The following is a 15,467-nucleotide window of genomic DNA, read 5'->3' on the forward strand; positions in this document are numbered from 1 at the left end:
TGACATCATTATGACAAATATGCTTGAAATAAATAGTTTTGGATAAGCCTCCCACAGATATTCAACTCAGAGGAGACGGGCTAAGGGCGAGTGAGGTCCTGCTCTCCGAGGGGTCAGGGAGAGTGTATCTGGGCAGTGTGTGTATGTGTGTGTAGTACATGGAAAAGTCTGCAGATGTTTTCAAGATTTGTCTCCTATCACTACGCGGGAAGCAAGTCAAATATTACATAACAGACTTGTCCTTGTCCCTCAAAATAATATTTGTTTAGCTGTTAATACAGATCATACACCCAGAGTGCAAAGAATAGAAATTCCTGCAGTTTTTAACACGTAACCAGGCCAGGTGAATCCAGGTGAACACTGGAAACTTATAGACCTTTCCTTGCATTTACCAAAACAATGCAAATATTAAGTAAACAGTAAAACAAAGATGTGTGTCTACATGTACGTAAAGAAAATGCTATATTATAAAACTCCCTCTTGTCAGTGCCTGTATCAACAATACTGTTTATTGATGTAAAATAGATTAATTTGATTAGCTTTTGTTCTCCTGAAGCTGACATAATCTGGTATTTTGATGTGAGGGGCTTAGTGTGCAGGAAACTGTGAATGAGGCAGAGTTGAGGAGCAGGAGCATGTACTGCTATTTGTGACAGTGTAATTAATTATACTACCACCAGATGACACCAAAGTCCAGCATTTTCAAATACTGGTTTTAAACTCTGCTAACCCCAAAAGTGTCTTTGTGCATGAAATGTATGAAATAAATTAACTTATCTTACTTGCCACAGTCATAGTTTACAGAGCTGTTCCCAAGGATGATCATGATGGACGAAATTCAGAAGCAATGGGCCACACAGAGTCCACACAGGAAGTCACAGAAGAACAATGACAAACAGAAAATAAAAAAGATTTCCAAATTAACCAATAAATCAATCAATCTTCAAATGATAGCATTTACAGAGCCACTAGGAAGTTTGCAAACCCTTTAGAATGGTTTATATAACTGAATAAAAATATAATTTCTGAACTAAAATGTGATTAGATCTTCATTCAAGTACTACAACTACATTAAGATGACCTGCTTAAACAAATCATTTATAATTATTCATGTATTTATCCAGTAAAATTATCAACAACAACCAACATTAAATGTATTTGTTGGACAATGTAAGTGAACCTCTAGGATCATCATGTCATTTAAAGGTAACTGGAATTAGGTGTTTCGATCAAAGAGATTGCAATCAGGTGTGGCCAGAATGTCACAAAGGATCTACAGACCTCTCTTGAGTCCATCATGAGACAAACATTGGTTAACAATGTAATGTAAAGCAGGATACACACAGGAGAAAGCCACTTCTCTCCAAGAAGAACATCACTGCTCATCTGAAGCCTGCTAAAGGCCCGGTAGATGAACCAGAAGGCTATTGGAAGAGTGTTCTGTGGAAGGATGAGTGCAAATTAGAGCTTTTTGGTTTAAATGACATAGTTTTAAACAATGTGTGAATGAATGAATGGATGAATGGATGAATGGATGTGATGCACTTTGTCCGTTTAGGCAGAAAAGTGCCCTTCACTTCATTTACCATTTATGTGATTTTAGGCTACTTCATGTTACATCCAATGAAAAATAGTAATTCCCGCTCACTTTTTTTTAACCTCTGGATTGATTTAAATAAAAAGGCTGATGTTTCGGTCACAAAGACCTTGCTCGATACATGTCTATTTGAGGGATTTGACTCCTTGCACCATACAAAAGCCATGTGTGTGTTTAAAATTCAATTTATCTCCATTGTATTTCAAAACCTTGGCAAATAAAACCAAATCTATGTGCTTGTCTTGATGCCAACTAACATACTGTACATGAGAAAACACATCTTTTGTAATTTGAGTACACTGACCCTTTACATCCTGAGTGTCACTGCTACAAGACATGTTCAAACGTGGACACAAATGATGGAATAGTGCCAGCTTTGTTGTGTTTCCAGTTTAGTATCGGTGATACTGCAGTGATTAAACAAGGGATTCTGCTTTTGGTTATTATAATGTATGACATTGTCTTTACTTCTGTGGTATTTGGTCACCCAGGTTTAGCAGGTGTGGGGACCTACAATTAAAACAACACAATGAAAAGGATACTCTGTCATTCACTGCCTGTGTTGCAGCCTGGGGTCAGGCTTGCAGCCGCAGTGCATCTGGAAGAACTCCCCTCATCCAATCAGCACGGGGCATGCATGAGTCACTTCCTCATGTTTATGTGATTTTAGGCGATTAATAATCAATTTGTTGATGACAACAAAAAAAATAATGATCGTCAGTTTTTAAAACAAAAATTCAATGAATGATCTGGGTCCAGCATATCGTTTGGGAATATTTGCTGCTTTTCTTAGTCCTCTATGATATTAAAGCTGCTGTAAATGTCTTCGTTTAAGCTAACTTCCTGTCCCTTTTGAAGTCAGCAATCCCCTCCCTCTTTTCTACATCAGGAGGATCCTGCTCTCTGTGTGTTCATGAGCAGATGGGGTCGCCTCTTTATGAAGTCCGCTGTCCTGATTGGATAAAGTGGGCAGGGATGCCAGAAAATTTCTTCTCTTTTTTACTGCATGAGCAGGGTGAAGAGACATGGGTTACTGACCAAAGGATTCTACGCTCTATTACAGTGATTACTATTAGAATATAGAGCTATTTAACACTTATTTTAATAAGAAAATACGAGTGTCACTGCTACAAGACATGTTCAAACGTGGACACAAATGATGGAATAGTGCCAGCTTTGTTGTGTTTCCAGTTTAGTATCGGTGATACTGCAGTGATTAAACACTCAAAGGGATTCTGCTTTTGGTTATTATAATGTATGACATTGTCTTTACTTCTGTGGTATTTGGTCACCCAGGTTTAGCAGGTGTGGGGACCTACAATTAAAACAACACAATGAAAAGGATACTCTGTCATTCACTGCCTGTGTTGCAGCCTGGGGTCGGGCTTGCAGCCGCAGTGCATCTGAAGAACTCCCCTCATCCAATCAGCACGGGGCATGCATGAGTCACTTCCTCATGTTTATTTCCATATTTGGCAGGAAGGGGCGGTCTTTATTTGACTAGGGAGGAAAATGGTGGAAAGGAGAGTCAGACGGCTGCTGTAAACAGAAGGATACCAACAGTTTTATCTCTGGTGAGTAAACAGCTGTCGTCTCACTGCTTCATAATCTACATTTGAAGGAAGTTTAAACTCTGTGTGATGGCTGAGCCAGCTAGGACTGATGAAAGGAACATATAAGATGGTTGATTCATGTGCGTACTGTGTGTATGGCTTGGAATCAGGAAATGAGAGAAACAGGGTGAAATAGAGTAGAGTAGACTAGAGTAGCAGGTTCTGAGTTAAAGTTAATGGTGCCAAATAGCAGCTGGAAGTTATCTTAACTATTAAATGTGACATATAAAAGGTCACGACCCGTAACCATTTGTTTATTTCCAGTCTTTCTTGTGTTACTAGGAGGACACACCCACTGTTGTCCCAGAGTTATTTTTCCAGAAGGACAACATTGACAAAGATGATTAATGCCGCAACTATGACAAAGATGCACTACAGTTGGATGAGGGTCTGTGGTCTCTGAAACTATTACTTTAATACTGCAGTGCTATATAAAAACATTATAAAATCATTTCCCAAAACACAAAACTAGCTTCATTTTTTATTTTTACATTTGTGATTAATATTTTATTTAATTTTTTACATGATTTGCAGCTAACATTGACAGGTAACCTCTGTCAATAACATATTATAAAGGCATGTCACGGCATTAAAAGGCAGGTAAATTAAAAAAAGATAATATTCAAGATAATAATGCAAATAAGATTATATGCTTAATTTTTAACTGTTAATAACTTTAAATGCTTAGTTCTTTAAAACATTGTGGAGGAACAAAAACAAGTTTCCTCTTCAGCTGCAATGACTGGGCGATTAATAATCAATTTGTTTATGACGACAAAAAAAATTAATGATCGTCAGTTTTTAAAACAAAAATTCAATGAATGATCTGGGTCCAGCATATCGTTTGGGAATATTTGCTGCTTTTCTTAGTCCTCTATGATATTAAAGCTGCTGTAAATGTTGTCTTCGTTTAAGCTAACTTCCTGTCCCTTTTGAAGTCAGCAATCCCCTCCCTCTTTTCTATGTCAGGAGGTTCCTGCTCTCTGTGTGTTCATGAGCAGATGGGGTCGCCTCTTTATGAAGTTCGCTGTCCTGATTGGATAAAGTGGGCAGGGATGCCAGAAAATTTCTTCTCTTTTTTACTGCATGAGCAGGGGGAAGAGACATGGGTTACTGACCAAACGATTCTACGCTCTATAACAGTGATTACTATTAGAATATAGAGCTATTTGACACTTATTTTAATAAGAAAATACAGCTTATAGCAGCTTTTAACTGAAGTTTTGGAGATTTTGGACAGTCGGTTGGACAAATGAATACATTTTACTGTTTAAACTTGGGCTATGGGAAGTTGTTATGCTCATTTTTCAAATTTTTCTGATTAATCGAGAAAACAATGGTAAGATTGATCAGTAATGATAATATTCATTACTTGAAGCCCAAGTTTCTTCCTCTGCTCACATGTTGAAGTTCTGTGTGTCACTGTAGAAAACAGGAGCCCTCATTGTGACCTGTTGCCAGTAATATTAGAGTGTAAGATGACACCTTCTACAATATGGCGTGTGTGCAGCTGCTGGTCACATGTGGGTTGTTCCAGCAGCCTGAGAGTAGGCCATGAGCTGAATTCTTAGGTTAATGCAAGTAGAAGCAACATTTGAGACCTTCTGGGACCAAGACAGCTGAAGCTAAAAAACACATGGTGCTTTTCTCTCTCTCTCCAGCCTCCAGACTAACTTTGCCTGAACCTTAAAACGGCAGAAGAGAAGCAGTCGTGATGGCTGACGCAGCAAAGATCAAGAAAACCGCAGCTAAGGTGCTGTGCTGTGTGGAGAAGGTGTCCTCCTTCGCCTCCTCCATCGACCCCATCTTTGGTATAGTCTCCTCCCTGGTTGGAGTGGCTCGCAAGGGCCTGATTGATGAGGAGGGCCAGCCTCTAGACAAGGACTTCCAGGCGATCAACACTAAACTGGAGAGCATTTCAGAAAAGAACCACCAATGCCTGAGGAAGATCCGCATCGACGAGGTGAACGAAACCTACGGCAAGTATGAGGAGTATATCAAGCACCAGTATGCTGCCTTCAACAGCATGGTGGCGCAGATGAAGAAAGATCCAGACAACACCCAGTGCTACATGGAGAAATTTGAGAGGATCTATGAGAGAGACAAGAGCGACTTGAGCCTTGATGTGTACTACCGCGGTGTGATGGGTACCAATTTGCTGTTTGGAAGAACCCTTCTGAAGGTGTACCTGGACAACTGCGATGGCGACCGTGAGATCATGGAGCGCCACTGTTCACACATCACCCACCTGTTCCACATGGGCCTCATCGCCCTCATGGGCTACACAGCTGTTACAGAGGATGACGAAGATGAGGTGCGGGATAAGTGGGCCAAGAGGGTGGAGGACATCCAGAAGAAAATGCAGGAGGTGCTCAGTCAGTGCAAAGACAAGTCGTCCTGAACTGGGACCAGCAGAGGAGACGTTGTCTGGGTCTGGGTTTGGTGGCAACACCGGGGACTCTCAGCTGTGGACCAATAAAAAATACAAACTATGTTATAATATATAGAAATAAAACCAAAGCCATGTTTTGTGCACTTGAGCTGAAACTAATATTTTTTATGGCAGCATTTTAGTAATTGTATCAACATTGTATTTTTTGTTTCAAAGAGACCACTATCTGTTTCCGCTGCTTTGTGTTACAGTGCATGTCAATATATGCTGAAGTTTTATACAATCTGTTCAATTAAAATGTACACATTATTATTTGATGAAGTTGTATGTTTGTGAAATCTGTTTGATCTACGCTAAAACCATCAATCACATTGAGCAAACACCCCCCTTAGAAAAAATTGCAAACTATATGAATCCATTCAAATAGTCACAGGGTCACAGTCGGCGCAGGGAGAACAATACAAGCAAGGAATTATAAAGGAACTGCCCCCCTCAGGTGCAGTCACTTCACTGTAATAACAGGCTATAAATGCTGCCTTCCTCCCTTTGTTGTATCTTTGACTCCAGCTGCTATGTTGTATGTGTTCTAGCTTAAACCACACAGACATAAAAAAATCTACAAAGAAATTAAAATAAAACCAAAATTCTTTGCAATTTGAACTCGGACTCCTGCGTCATCTATGGGTCTCTCAGACACACTCCAGACTCAATCACTTAATCAATAAATAAATAAATAAATAATAATTGGAAACATTTTGTACTATGATTAATCTTTTAAGTACTTTTTCAGTAAAAATCCCAAATATTCTTGGGTTCCATCTTCTCAAATGTGAGGATTTGCTTGTTTTCTTTGCTGTACATCGTAAACTAATTTAAGCTTTGGATTAAACAAATAGGCTAATTTCAAGACATCAACTTGCAATTGATCAATGTTAAAAGGACTGCATTTATATAGCACTCATCTACTGTAATGTAAAAGCATGCCTGTGGATAGCAGATGATTGTTGCAACTCAAATTGCATTAAACAAAGGCATTAAATAACCGATCTTAAAAGGACTGCATTTATATAGCACTCATCCACCCTTATGGAGAAGTATTTTTGTGGGTAGCAGAAACTTAGCTTAGCATAAAGCCTGCAAACAGAGGGAGACGGCTCTAACAGCACCTTTGAGGCTAACTAAGGCTAACTAATTCAAAAGTTATATCTTGAAGGTTAAATAAGTATGGAAGCCCATTTCCGCCAGTGTGATGGAAAAAAAGAGATCCTTTAAGTCATTATAATGAGATAATATCTCAAAAATATTGACTTAGTATCTCAAAATAATGAGATAGTATCTCAATATATTGACTTAGTATGTCAAAATAATGAGATAGTATCTCAAAATAATGACTTACTATCTCAAAATAATGATTTAGTATGTCAAAATCAGTCAATAAATAAATATAAATAATAAATATAGTCAATATATTGAGATACTATCTCATTATTTTGAGATACTAAGTCAATATCTTGAGATACTTTCTCATTATTTTGAGATACTAAGTCAATATTTTGAGATACTTTCTCATTATAATGACTTACAGGATTTTTTTTTTCATCACACTGGCGGAAATGGGGGTTTAAAAGTGAAAATGTGTGGTTTTATGGGCCGATAACTTCCTGGAGTTCCCCTGGTTGCCTGGCAACTGCTCAGAGCCAAAAAAATGGCCCAGGACACAACTTCCGGTAAAACAGATAATTGATGACTTTACACTTAAAATGTATGATTACACTTAAAAAAGAAGACATAACGTGTTAATTATCAGTTATTATTATCGTTGAGCTTAAAATGTGCTCGTACATCGATTTTGTAACCAGTGAACAGACTAGCTAAGATGCTATTTTTTTCAGACTTTCTGCTAATGCTTACTGTTAACAGTGTGGTAACAATAAAGAGTAATCAGTAGATGATAAAATAGGCCCGTAATGTCCCTGTAATTATATACGACATGTATACATATTTCAAGGGAATTCACTAAGTAAATGCAGTTTATAAATGCTGAATCCTTGTGAACGGTGTCGCACTGAGTCCCCCTCACCGCCAGAGTTCTCTGTTGTCCAACCGGAGCTGCTGCACTGAAACGTAACGCGACTCCTCTGTTTGTCTCCGCGGACCTGCCCAAGCTCACAGGCCTGCTACTACTCCAGCACAAATAATCTGCCTGCAAGTTCACCTGGAGCTGTCTCCCGGCTGCGGGCCTTTACACTTCACAAAAGTGAACCTCAATGAGAGCTGAGAGAGGCAGCGTATGGTGCGTTTGAGGAAGCCGTCACGTCGCTTTCGGTAAGTTTTTAGCTTGTGAACGAGCGGAAAAGCGGTGATGTTGAGTGTAGCATCCCGGCTACAGCTGCTGATTCAGGTCAAAAAAGTTGGTCGTGTTTGTTGTGGACAGTAACATCTATCAGCACTGTTTGGATCCAGCAGTACGGGGTGTACGCTACAATATGATATATATTATAGTTCGTGTAATAACTGTTTAAATACAGGAGAGCGTTTGGTTTCCGGGGCGGGACCCCCTCTGAACTCAACAAGTTGATTTCTGAGCTGAGGGTTGTTGGTGTTTGACAGTGTTTTATTCCACTCTAGTTTGTGTGTTTTCTGTACAGCACATGCAGTCAAGTCATGTCTGTGAAGAGTGTGTAAAACCTGAAGCCTGTACAGTATTGTAGATTCCTGCGAAATGCATAATTATATGTTCACAAGGCATTTTAAAGCTGCTGTAAGCCTCTATAATATGTCTTTACAGCCACAGACATAAGGCTTCACAGGTGTGATCAAACACAAGACACACAATATTAAGTGTCACAGTTGGTTGAATAAGATAGATTGTATTGCTGTACATTTCTTTTTCTTCTTTGTTATACTGTTTTGTACAAATTTCACCACTTTAATTTTTATCAAAATTATTATTATTGGGCATTGATGATACAATAATATACAATATGGATCATGAATATGGAAATAATATGTATGTATACAATGTGTTTCTGCACCATAAAAAACTGTAGAAAATGACTTGTTAGTTGGAGTAACATACTGAACTTTACTAATGTTTTTGGGTGTCTTGAGAACAAGACATCCTCGTCTGAGCCTCTGTATGTGTGAAAACTGAAAGGTGTTAGGGTTATGCATATTGATGCATTTTGTTGATATATATAAGCAGTATAACACTTATAACACTTACACTAACTCATACATACATGTGTATCCAGTGCATATTGCCATAGGTGGCACAAGTGATGAATTTACTCATGACTCTTTAAATGGGCCTTTTCTGTGAATATTGAAGCCCGCTGTTGCTTTTTTGCAACACTGAAACAAATCCATCCTAATCATGTGTATTATACTTTAAAAAATATATTAATATAGAAGTTTTCTATCAATAAACATCTTTAGATTGAAAGACAAAAAAATACTACTGGCCAAATATTTACAAAATTGTTGAAATTGGTCCCACAGTGAGAGAGATCAGGGGCCAGTGGGAGAATGTGGTCTTACAGTATTTATATTTTCTCGCCAAACATGTTTTTATGATACAGTTCAGTGTCTGGGGTGTGCTTGTCTACATTCAGCCAGGAATAGGTATTACTGGACAGTTTCAAATACATGCTGCAATTTCAAATCTAGGGTGAGATCTCTATTTGAAATGTGTTGAAATAGATGATAACATCTTGTCCCCCTGTGGTTTTGTGTTTCAGGGATGCCTCTCCACAGCATTTGGCCGTCGTGTAGAATGATTTGTCGGGACTGAGAAAGAGTCAGCAGCATGGGCAACGAGGACAGCCTCGAGGATGTGTTTGTTGCTGTCATTCGCCCAAAGAGTCAAGTCAGCCTGAGCTCAAAGGAGTACAGAGCCAAAGCCTATGAGGTAACTGTGCTCAATCAGGCAGTAGCAGGGTCTGCTGCCAGTTAACAGTTAACCACCTTTCAGGCCCAGTTTTAACTCAGTTTTCACGTTCCTATAAAGATCCTGCTGATTGAAGTGCCTTTGGAAGGGAAGGAGAAGAAAAGAAAGAAAGTCCTCCTTGCAACGAAGATCCAAGCAGGAGGAGACAAATCCAAATCCATATTGGATTATGTTGACGATACAATCAGACCCATATCCAATAACCAAGGCTTCATAGGTGAGCTTGAGACATTCACATTCATGATTATTTCTAATCCTGTGAATCTTCTTTGTTTTCCCCTCAGATTTAGACAGGAAACTACTGATCTAAACACTGTTTTGTCTTGCAGGAAAGCGTGTGGTGCATATGAAGAAATTCCCCCTAGATGGAGACAATGAAGGAAAAGAGGCCTCGCTTTTTGTTGTGCCAGTCAGCGTTAAAGGTGAGCAAAAAAAACCCTGAAACTGATGCTTCAAATATTGTTCAAGCTGTATATTAATAAATCTTTCTGAACAGACAACAGCAAGCCTGTCTACAGCGCCGGCAGCCCAAGCTTCTACTGCTTCCAGGACATCATGCGAGTGTGCAGTGAGACCAGCGCTCACTTCTGCTCCACCACCTCCAAGATGCTTCTGGCCTTAGACAAGTGAGGATACACTTAAGAACATGGTCTTTTTCGATGAGGATGCCGAGCTGTAACTTTGCCTCTTTGACCTCCACAGATGGTTAGCAGAGCAGCACACTGTGCCTCACGCCATCCCTGCCCTGTTCAGACCAGCACCCGTAGAGCGGGTGAAGACCAACGTGAGCAACCCGGCCTACGGCAGCGAGGGCAAACTGAGTGACGAGGGGCTGCACATGGGCTACACTGCTCTGGAGATCAAGAGCAAGATGATGTCCCTGGAGAAGGCAGACATGTGCATTCTCAACCCGCTTTACGGCTCTGATCTGCAGTACACCAACCGGGTGAGGCCGTTTTTAGAAAATTGGTCAAATTGGAAATGAACATATTTGATGTAATTTACCTTGGGTTGGTTTTCTCGCTCTCACTCTGCCATTCCTGCCCGTCCTTTTGTTTGCAGGTGGACAAAGTTATCATCAACCCGTACTTTGGACTCGGAGCGCCCGACTACTCTAAGATCCAGATCCCCAAGAGGGAGAAGTGGCAACACGGTCCTAACTGTGTGACAGAAGATAAGTGAGTGGTTCTTCTTAACAAACCACATTGTTCTTAATCTTTATTTCTCAGTTCTCAGTTTTGGTTGGAACATTACAACACAGGACTTCCCTCCTGTTTTCTTCTTTTTATTTACACGAGAGATGTTCCTAACAACTGATTTCTCTGACATTTAAGCAGAAGTTTAAACTTAGACTAGTTGACTAGCCTAAAATTTAGAAAACACTCAGTTATAAAACAGAATTGTCCACAATTTAATTTATAAGATGTCTGAAAAAATGTATTTGTATTATAAGAGGCATTGGAAACCGTGTCAAATTCTTTAATACACAAATAAAGGCCACTGAAATGTGTGACAATTTAAGCTATGCATTACGAACATTTACTGAAAATAGGGCTGCACCATTAATCAAACTATTACCAAAATTACAATATGATCAAATTGCAGAAGCTGCAACTTTTTGATAAAGGTAAAATGTGTGACAGACAGCTTTAAAATGTACTGTAGAGCTGCAGAGATGTCCTGACCTACAAATCTTGTCCTCCAAATGTAAGAAAGCATGTTTGGTACAAACCCCAACAAATGTCACATCAGCTGCAGAAGTGATTATTTGTTAAAATAATCAGAATATGATTTGAAAGCAATATTGATGTCACAAAAAAATGTGCTTGAGAGCATTTACATTAGGTGAACGCAATATGATGTATGCCAGTTTTTTATAAAGCAACATTTAGGAACATGTCACATTTAGGAGCAATGTTGGCAAAGTTGAAGTGACTAGTTGGCTAATTGTGTACTTCATTACTTTCCACCCTACATCATAAGAAACTATATAAACAAAACTCTCTGCAGGGAGCGCCAGTGGGTGGACGACTTCCCTCTCCACCGCAGCGCCTGTGAAGGAGACACAGAGCTGCTCTCTAAACTTCTGGACAGCGGCTTCTCAGTTAAGCAGCTGGACAGCGACCACTGGGCTCCCATTCACTACGCATGCTGGTGAGTCAGACGCTCATCTCACAGCCCGAGAGAGTCTGAAGAATCCAAAAGTTCTCATTTTCTTAAGTTAAGTTTTGTTTGGGCCCATACAGGCATGGTAAAGTCGAGGCGACCAAGCTGTTACTGGAGAAAGGTAACTGTAATCCAAACTTGCTCAACGGCCAGCTCAGCTCCCCTCTGCACTTTGCAGCCAGAGGAGGCCACGCAGAGATAGTGCAACTCCTGCTGCAGCACCCTGAGATCGACCGGGTACGAAATGTGAATTTTTACAAGATACCGTGTTACATTACGGCAGTTTGATCATGATATTGGTGTCATTACTGCAGATACATGCACTGCTGTTCTTTAGGAACATGTAGAAACTTTTATTTGTTATTTTAGTAAAACATCAACAAAGCAGTCAAAAAGAGTTATGGAAAAAGGTATAGGAGAAACATTGTGACTGATTTCATTAATTACTTTTTTTATTTGATTTGCTTTAATTTAATCTAAACGTGTCCTTTTTTGAGTATATCACATCCAAAAAACATTTAAATGATAAACAGGAGGCCTTCTTCTATTCATACAGTGTACATTTATGACCTGTTTACAGCTTGAAAAATTAAATATTTAATGTAAATTACTCTGGACTGAAAAAAGTAACATTGTAAATTTGACTTACATAGTGACTTAGTGCTTTATTTTTAGACAAAGCATTTATGTATGTATGACGTATCACATTTCACAATGCCCGAGCTAGACAATAGCCATTATTAAATATTGATACTGACTTTTCCACCAACAGCACATAGAAGACCAGCAGAAGAGATCCCCTCTGCAAGTGTGTGAGGAGAACAAACAGAACGAATGGGAGGAAACAGTGAAGCTTTTGCAGCAAGCCACAAGCAAACCTGTGAGTCACACAGCAGACACGCATGTAATTACTGCGCTTAAAATACAAACATGACAACAGATAGTTACGAAGGGCTTGTTCACACGTATGCAAACGTTTTGCAACACGTACATTTTCCTCTGCATTTTGGGCTCTCACTAAAACAGAAATATTTTCTCAAATGCAGATTTTTAAAACCTCCATTTTTGAGTGGTTGGGAAATGATGACAAACAAAATGTGTTTTTTTTGTATATGAATAAAATACAAGTGCGGGAGGAGTAAAAAACGCTATTTAAAATAATATATATATATATATTATAATTCTGTGGCAGTTAAGTCTGCCGGTCACTAGATGGTGCTATCTCACCAAATAGAGTCTGCAGATTTTTTTGAAAATTATCTTCATTTTTAAATGGGTCTTCGCAATATGGTGAAAAAAATTGTATTGTGATTGTTTTGACAGATAATACGATTAGTGGGAATCATTTTTTCATCACAATTTCCGTTTTCACTGAAAAAACTATTAGTATCATTGTGATGTGACATTCGTTGGGTTCTGTACCAAACATTTATGTTTAATTTATAGGCCAGGGCATCTGCAGCACTACAGTACTTCATCTTAATGCCATTTTGTTACACATTTTACCGTTATCATAAAATTGCATCATTTGTGATTTAGATAATATTTTGATTAAATTAAAGTGCAGCCTTATTATTTAAAAACAAATGGACTAAGCTGCTTCACTTGGTTTTGTACACGGTATGTATATGTGTTCCACAGTATGAGAAGGTGCGCATCTACCGCATGGATGGCTCGTATCGCTCTGTGGAGCTGAAGCACGGCAACAACACGACGGTGCAGCAGATCATGGAAGGCATGCGTCTTTCGCAGGACACCCAGCAGTACTTCACGATCTGGATCTGCTCCGAGAACCTCCGTGAGTTCACCCATAAGACACATGGTCAAAAACATCCTGTAGCTGAAGAACCAAACACATGACCTGGTCAGTCAACTCATTCAAAAAAAAAAGAGACTGCAGTAACATTGGTTTTCGTTTCTTTGTGTCAGACCTGCAACTGAAGCCATACCACAAGCCCCTGCAGCATCTGCGGATCTGGACGGAGATTGTGACAGACTTAACTGTGTTGGATCCTCAAAGGGAAACACCTCAGCTCTTCCTCCGCAGGGACGTCCGGCTGCCTCTCGAAATTGAGAAAAAGGTGGCTCAGTTTGTCACGTGCAAGAAGCTACTTCTTTAAAGTCTTTACAGTTGTTAGACATATCACATGTCGGGTGTCATTTCTCACTCTGCTGGTTACTGTTTTGTTCCAGGTGGAAGATCCTCTGGCTATCCTCATTTTGTTCGACGAGGCCCGTCACTGCCTCCTGAAAGGCTTCTTTCCCGCTCCAGACACCAAGCTGATCACACTGGCCAGCCTCCTCCTGCAGATCATCTACGGCAACTATGAGAGCAAGAAGCACAAGCAAGGGTTCCTCAAGTAAAACACAGTTTCTAATCATAATTAAATTAAAATATGAACATTAAATTCTGTTCAGTTTTGTTTCTGCAGTGCATAAAAACGTTAATTCTGTTGTATTAAGTAAAATGCATCATTTCTCTTTTTTATTTCCAACAGTGAGGAAAACCTGAAATCAATTGTACCGATATCCAAGGTGAAAAGCAAAGCGTACCACTGGACCAACAGGATTCTGCATGAATACAAAGTACACTCCAAGCTTTCACTATAAACATTCCTCTCAGTTTTTAAATGAAATCTCACTGCCGGCTCAATTAACAGGCTTTTCTCTCCCTCTCCGACAGGCCCTTAGCACCAGCGAGGGGGTGAGTAAAGAGATGCACCACCTGCAGCGGCTCTTCCTGCAGAACTGCTGGGACATCCCGACCTACGGAGCTGCCTTCTTCACGGGCCAGGTCTACACCAAGGCCAGCGCCAGCAACCACAAAGTCATCCGCGTCTACGTCGGGGTCAACACGAAGGGGCTGCACCTCATGAATATGGAGACCAAGGTATCGGCATCAGTTACTCTATGTTTTAAACCTAAGCTGCAATATTTAATGTGATGTCTCTTCTTGTGCGCGCTCAGTATGATAATTTGTTAAATCTCTGCACTGCCAGGGCCTTCTCATCAGTTTAGAGTATGGCACATTCATGTGGCAGCTTGGACACGCAGACCAGTACTTCCAGATACACAGTGGCGACAACAAAATGAACTTCATTGTGCACACAAAACAGGTAACTGCTTTGTTTTTGGGAATGACGTCTAAAGTAGAAAAATCCAATCACAAATAATGACCGCAACCAGCCCAGAGTCCAGTCTCAAAGCTGAACATTTAAAGACAATCCCTTCTGAAGGATGACAGCTTGAAATGTTCTCTTATATTCATTATTTCCATGCAGGCTGGCCTTATTGTGAAGCTTTTGATGAAGCTGAGTGGACAGATGACTCCAAACGATAAAGGCCCAACAGACAAATACGCCTATGGCTGAAAAACTGTCGCAGAAACCACAGCTGCCAAAGATCCCAGTGCAGATTCTTCTTACTGGCTCATTTGACTGCAATAACTCTGGATGAAGAGCAAAGTCGGCCTCTCCACAAACGCCTCATTTTGTATATTAGGCTTACCGTTACCTTTTACATCTTCACCTTGTGTATTTTGATGAGTCATATATTTTGATTGCATGTAAATAATATGTTTATTTAATGTTTTGTTTTAATAAAATGAATGATGTATGAATGAGGATGTGTTGGTAGTTTGTCTTCAAAACTTTGAAGGACATGATCTTTTATTAACAAAGTGAAAAATGTTTTATTTTGGAGTAATTTTTGGAAAATTAAAAATAAAATTGTTTTACCTTTCAGATGTTG

At 39.6% G+C, this 15,467-nt stretch overlaps 2 protein-coding genes across 2 annotated transcripts; both read left to right on the plus strand.

The window, feature by feature from the left end:
* Positions 1-3,087: 3,087 nt before the first annotated feature.
* On the plus strand, positions 3,088-6,262 carry rpz2 (rapunzel 2). The gene is made up of 2 exons (XM_073483131.1): positions 3,088-3,171; positions 4,872-6,262. The coding sequence occupies exon 2, from the start codon at positions 4,925-4,927 to the stop codon at positions 5,609-5,611; it is 687 nt and encodes a 228-aa protein (XP_073339232.1). The 5' UTR covers positions 3,088-3,171; positions 4,872-4,924; the 3' UTR covers positions 5,612-6,262.
* Positions 6,263-7,729: 1,467 nt separating this feature from the next.
* Positions 7,730-15,336, plus strand: krit1 (KRIT1 ankyrin repeat containing). Its single transcript, XM_073484416.1, has 17 exons — positions 7,730-7,927; positions 9,343-9,512; positions 9,612-9,768; positions 9,881-9,973; positions 10,048-10,177; positions 10,254-10,497; positions 10,614-10,729; positions 11,562-11,705; positions 11,798-11,954; positions 12,490-12,597; positions 13,359-13,515; positions 13,647-13,798; positions 13,911-14,077; positions 14,216-14,303; positions 14,401-14,607; positions 14,717-14,833; positions 14,999-15,336. Exons 2-17 carry the CDS (start codon positions 9,411-9,413, stop codon positions 15,086-15,088), a joined length of 2,229 nt encoding a protein of 742 aa, XP_073340517.1. The 5' UTR covers positions 7,730-7,927; positions 9,343-9,410; the 3' UTR covers positions 15,089-15,336.
* Positions 15,337-15,467: the final 131 nt, after the last annotated feature.

Source organism: Pagrus major, chromosome 16, assembly GCF_040436345.1.
Source record: "Pagrus major chromosome 16, Pma_NU_1.0".
NCBI classification, from domain to species: domain Eukaryota; kingdom Metazoa; phylum Chordata; class Actinopteri; order Spariformes; family Sparidae; genus Pagrus; species Pagrus major.

Bases quoted from the DNA above. Each gene is read 5' to 3' on its own strand.
- rpz2 (XM_073483131.1), top strand. From the start codon at position 4,925: ATGGCTGACGCAGCAAAGATCAAGAAAACCGCAGCTAAGGTGCTGTGC.
- krit1 (XM_073484416.1), top strand. From the start codon at position 9,411: ATGGGCAACGAGGACAGCCTCGAGGATGTGTTTGTTGCTGTCATTCGC. The intron at 10,730-11,561 runs GTGAGTGGTTCT...AACTCTCTGCAG, and splicing joins AACTGTGTGACAGAAGATAA to GGAGCGCCAGTGGGTGGACG. The intron at 11,955-12,489 runs GTACGAAATGTG...TTCCACCAACAG, and splicing joins AGCACCCTGAGATCGACCGG to CACATAGAAGACCAGCAGAA.